The sequence below is a fragment of the Denticeps clupeoides genome, chromosome 8 (assembly GCF_900700375.1).
Source record: "Denticeps clupeoides chromosome 8, fDenClu1.1, whole genome shotgun sequence".
Taxonomy (NCBI): Eukaryota; Metazoa; Chordata; class Actinopteri; order Clupeiformes; family Denticipitidae; genus Denticeps; species Denticeps clupeoides.
The window spans coordinates 6,713,042-6,718,925 of record NC_041714.1 but is presented as its reverse complement, the minus strand read 5'-3'; the positions used below and the strand labels follow the sequence as shown (position 1 = coordinate 6,718,925).

General features: G+C 43.1%; 1 protein-coding gene across 1 annotated transcript; it reads left to right on the top strand.

The window, feature by feature from the left end:
- The first annotated feature begins 394 nt into the window (after nucleotides 1–394).
- Nucleotides 395–5,271, top strand: dnph1 (2'-deoxynucleoside 5'-phosphate N-hydrolase 1). The gene is made up of 4 exons (XM_028988841.1): nucleotides 395–960; nucleotides 1,585–1,653; nucleotides 1,728–1,838; nucleotides 4,672–5,271. The coding sequence occupies exons 1-4, from the start codon at nucleotides 825–827 to the stop codon at nucleotides 4,788–4,790; spliced, it is 435 nt and encodes a 144-aa protein (XP_028844674.1). The 5' UTR covers nucleotides 395–824; the 3' UTR covers nucleotides 4,791–5,271.
- The last annotated feature ends 613 nt before the right edge of the window (nucleotides 5,272–5,884 follow it).

Here is a 5,884-nt window from a genome sequence, read left to right as displayed (position 1 = left end):
TAATTCAAGTGCGTTTGATTTAAATAACACGAGTCACGTTTATGGTACTTCAGACTCCAGTCCAGATGGTGGCGGTACTGCACCTGCCACGTTAGAAAATACTGAGGAAATAAAAGAACATTCAAGCGAATTCGTTATGAATCGAATAATTTTCTTACATAAACCAAACCCTTTGTTGTCGTTTACATTGGTTTGCAATCAGTATGGCTTGGTTTATGTTTCCTCGACGTGTCTGTATGAAATCTGAATGTTTATCGAATCTTTAACTGCTGCATTAATGAACTAATGACACCAGGGGCGCGGTGACGTCACCATTTACAGCATTTATCAGACGCCCTTATCCAGAGCGACTTGCAAGCAGTAGTTACAGGGACAGTCCCTCTGGAGACACTCAGGGTTAAGTGTCTTGCTCAGGGACACAATGGTAGTCAGCGGGATTTGAACCTGGATGTTCTGGTTCATAGGCGAGTGTGTTACCCACTAGGCTACTACGACCAATAAATCATGTTTTTACGTAAACACAAGGCTTGAATCCCCACAGATATCCAGACTTGCAGCTTTTTAAAAATACACTGCAAAAGAGCTTTTTGAAACTGTGTGTAGTAAAGAGAAGGAAAAGAAGATTATCTATCAAAAGTGAGATTCGAACCCACGGCACCAGTAGGGACCGCGACCTGCACACAGACGTTTAGGCTACTCGGCCATCCTGACCTATAGCACTTCCTGTTACATCGAGCTACTTAATCCCTGTAAACCATTTAAAACCATTTCGATTTTGGCACCGATCTATGCGCTAACCTTCCTTCCCCCCTGAAGAAAAAAAAATGCTTATTTATTTTTGTGGAAGTATTCGCGGGGGCCGGGACGACGTGCGTCTGTACGAGAGGATTGTAAAACATTTAAAGGCGTTCGGCAGAGTTCTCACCGAGCACGTGGGCGAAAGCAGAATCACCGAAAAAGGTGCAGTCGCGTTTTTATTCCTTTACTCTTTACGCAAGTTGCTGCATGGTGCATGCACTCGCGTTTGGACGCACAACAACAGCGGCGACAGGGACAGTCCCCCCTGGTGACACCCAGGGGTCTTTTTCAGGGACACGGCGGTAGGAAGTGGGGTTCGAACCTGGCACTTTGTGCCCTTCTGGCTTTATGTCACCCTTTATCTATTTATATCTATTTAAGTTTGCCCTTTATTGTAGCCCAGTTTGCCTGCCCCCCCTGTTTGCACTCTATGTCAGTATTTAACTTTGGTTGTTTCTTCGTAGAAGGTGTTGTGTGTAGAACTTTGAGGGGGACAAATTTTCATTTTATCCTTTAGGAATAAGGCTGCAACATAACAGAATGTGGGAACAGTGGTGCGAGGTGAATACCCTCCCAGTCTGTGAAATAAAGTGGTTTTGTGCGACATGGGTGTCCATACATGTTAGCAAATGTAGAAATGTGTCCTACTGGGTCCAGAATATTTGAGGTAAACAGTCTATAAAATAATGGAAATCCTAATTTCAAATAAAGAGTAGTTCCGTATAATGCGTCATATCTTCCATTTTTTTTTATGCTAACCTCTGGACATTTGCATTGCTGCTGCAGGTGAGGGTGCGGTACTGGGAGACAAGGCCATTCATGATCGAGATGTAGACTGGTTGAACTCGGCTGACGGTAAGCAAGGACTCTTGCATTTGGGTTCATTTATTCCATGCAAACCTGGTGAACAGTATTTATCTGGTTTCTAGTGGTTGTGGCCGAGGTCACGCAGCCATCGCTGGGAGTGGGATATGAACTGGGACGGGCTGTTGCCATGCAGAAGAAGATTCTCTGTCTTTTCAGGTCTTCATCTGGGCGAGGTGAGCTCTCTCTAGGATGCCTGGCTTACAACAATTAAGACAAATTCATCCAAGTCCTGTGAATTCAGCACTACCTTGCAATTTTGTCTAATCTTGGCAGCCATCACACAAATTTGACAGGAAACGCTGAGCCACAAACGCAATATAAATGAGAGCATCACACACGTTATAGCTAATAATCCATATTAAATAATATATTAATCATATTAATCAGTTTGTTCAGTCTCTTCCTCTCTGCCACTTTCATGCTGCCACCCCAGAACACTACAGCATAGAGAACGGCACATTTACATTTACGGCATTTGGCAGACGTCCTTATCCAGAGAGACTTACAACGTGCTTTCAAGTTACCATCGATGAAGTGATCAATTCTGGAGTCTACGTAGGAAGTACAGCCTACTTTGTTCTCTCCTTTAAGTGGCCGGAGAGTTCTTACACCAGTCTGGTTTATTGTGGATGTGCACAGCACATTATTCAGCAGGATGACAGAGCCTTTGCGCCCTGCCAATGGAGTCAGTTACCACCTGACATTTGTAGTCCTGAACAATCTCCACGTCTCCACATCCTCCCGTCTATTGTACAGTGGAGTGACGGGAGATTGGGATCTTCGAGTATTCTGAGTCGTCCCCACCCTTACACCTGAGTATTGCTGAGTCATCTGAGAATGTCTGCAGATGAAAGCCCTCCGTGATGTGTGCTTCCTGCAGAGGAACGGTGATAGAATGGTACACGGCACCGTGTCAGAATCAAGTCCGTGTAGTCGCTCGTACTGTGGCCTGTCAGTCAGGTCGTCCAAAATCCATTCAACTAGGGGAGCAGGAACCTGCATGGCAGACACTTTCCTCCCCAGTCAGGCTGGCTGAATGGTGTTGAAGGTGCTGGAGAAGTGGAAGAAGGTAATCCTCATGCACTTAGCTTGTCAAGATGGCTCTAGGCGCTGTGTATCAGGAAGGTGATGGCCGTCCACTCCATTCTTGGCTTGGTAGGCCTTGTGCTGGCCTCACTCAGGGGGCAGAGAGTGTCCTGGACGAATCTCTCAAAGAGCAGTGTGTGGGGAGCAGTGAGTGGGGACGGTGCCTTGCTCTGTGGCACCTCAGCGGCACCTTGGCGGTTTGAATTCAAACCCACAACCTTCTGATTATGGGTCCATTTCCTTACCTGCTAGGTCAGCAATGTTCCTGAATGGAAATCAGTCAGCTTCTGTGCAATCACAACTACAATGGTAAAGAAATTTTAGAAAGGACCGCACTGGTAACAGTAGGGATGGAGCTGAATGGAGATTCTATGGTAACAGAGCTGAAAGGACTGTATGTGTCCCTATTATCAACCAAAACATTAACACCACCCCTGAGGAGATTGAGTAGGTCCTTCTTTAACAGTCATGAAAATAAGTATTTTGTTAATAGCATTCTTCCGTGTAGATCTTTAGAAGCTGTGGTGTTTTGGGATTGAGGTCTGAAGACTGACTCGGCCACGGCAGAAATTGTAATGCATTTTACGTAGCCACTCCTTTGTTGCACGGGCGGTGTGTCTGGGATCATTGTCATGCTGGAAGATCCAGCCATGTTTCATCTTCAATGCACTCACTGATGGAAGGAGGTTTTTGCCTCAAATCTCACAATACGTTGTGCCATTCATCCTTTCCTTAATTTGGATCAGCCATCCTGTCCCTTTTGCAGAAATGCAGCACCAAAACATGATGTTTCCATCGCCATGTTTCACAGTGCGTTATGATGTTCTTGGGATGCAACACAGCATTCTTCTCCATCCATACATGAATTCTATTTTGGTCTCATCTGACCACATTACATTCTCCTCTGGATCATCCTTTAGACAGGCCTGGACATGTGCTGGCTTAAACATGGGTGCCTGTTGAACTTTTGCAGGAGTTTAATCCATGATGACATAGTGTAATAGTATCCTTTGTCACTGTGGTCCCAGATATCTTCAATTCCCTTCTTTTGTACCCAACGAGGTGAGATCTTGCATGGAGCCCCATGTGAGGGAGATGATCAATGGTTTCATTTTCTAATAATTTCTTCAACAGTTGATCTCTTCTCACCAAGCTGCTTGCCTATTGTAGATTGCCTCGTCCCAGTCTTGTGCAGGTGTACAGTCATGTCCCTGGTGTCCTTAGACAGCTCTCTGGTCTTGGCCATGGTGGAGGTTGGAGTCTGATTGTTTGAAGGTGTGGACAGGTGTCTTTTATACAGATAACAAGTGATGATACAAGAGCTTCTTAAAGAAAAAGTAACAGGTCTGTGAGGGCCAGAATTCTTGCTTGTTTGTAGGTGCAATATATTTATTTTTTCTGCACCATTATAAAAATGCATTTTTAATCATACAGTGGGAGTTCCTACAGTGTGGGATTTTTTTAATGTGTACCCATGATTAAAAGTACAGACCTCTCATCTTTTTTAGTAGGATAACATGCACAATCAGTGTCTGCCAAATACTTTTTAGCCCCACTGTATTTGTATATACTTTTTTGTACAGCAACTGCTGTAAATCTGTTCTAGAAATAAACTTGACTTGATTCTTTAGTTCTGATGCTCACATGCCCATTATAGACACTTTTTGGCGGTGGACATGTCATCTTGGATCCATGTGTTTATCCTAGTTGTTCACAAAACACAATCCAGTACAACTGCAGTACTTTAGTATGCAGTACTAAATCATGTACCCCAGTACCACACATGCTCTACTGTTGTCTGAATGCTCTGAAGGGTCAAACTTGACAGGAGCAGTTATGTCTAGTCAGAATCCTTGACTTGAGGAACTAGGACTAGGACAGTTTTTTAATTCTGACCTTTCGCCCTTTGTCTTTTTTCAGTGCTATCAGCCATGGTTAGAGGTGCAGAAGATGGCTCTCTGTTCCTTGTTAAGGAATACACCGAAGACCAGATGGAGGGGATACTGAAGGATTATTTCAGTGCCCTCAGCAATAATTAAGATGAATCATCCAGTCAAGACTAACAAAAAAATTATCTCAGAGGAATGTTTTACTACAGTGCTCTCAGAGATTAGTGCCTTTTCATGTTTTAATCCTGTATCACCATACACGATAGACTTCTCTGCTTAGAAATGTCACATCTTGTCTGTATTCATGTAAAGTTATAGAATTTTTTCACATGTTTTTTTTACATTTTCATGTTTCTTTTCCCATGTTCTATCATTGCTCTTAGAACGTATTTGAAAGTCACGTTAAGGTTTTGCTGTGTCGATAAAGTACTGTAATAATATCATTATTATTCTGTTATTAGACAAATATATGTAAACAAATGCTGTATTTGAACAGAATGTGGGCCAGTTGTAGATGTAGATGATACCCCAGTACATCAAAAGAATCCAATGATTTAGCATTTCTAAAGGGGTATGAGGTTCTGTATGCTCATAGGGGAAAATATCATTAAAATAGGTTTTTTTCTCCAAACTCACTGTCTCTATTATTTTTCTAATGCAGTGCAATATTTACTTTACTTTACTTTACTTTATTTGGCAGACGCTTTTATCCAAAGCGACTTACAATGGGAAGACACCAGCAATTCTCGTTCGATTTCTATAGAATATCGAGTTTACAAACTAAGAGCCCTGATAAGGCTCAGACTTGTCATTGAAGAACATGCTCGGAGAGTGTTGGGTGCTAGACTAAGAAAAATTATAATGTATTTATACATTTTGTATTTGTTTGTTCAATGTGTACGCATGTGTATGTGTTAGATTTGTCTGTAATATTTTTGGAATAAGAGGGTTTTCACCTTCTTCTTAAAAGTGGTGATAGTCTCGGCTAGTCGTGTGGAGGAGGGCAGGTTGTTCCACCAGCCAGGGACAACAACGGAGAACAGACATGATTGGAATCGGAGACCCTGTGAAGAAGGAATTTTTAGTCTCCTTTCGTTTGCCGATCTGAGAGAGCGTGCAGGAGTGTATCTAGGTAGTAGTGTGTTGATGTAGGAGGGCGCAGTTCCATTTACAGCCCTGTAGGCGAGGATCAAGGATTTGAACTCAATGCGAGCAGCTACCGGGAGCCAGTGGAGGGAGGTAAG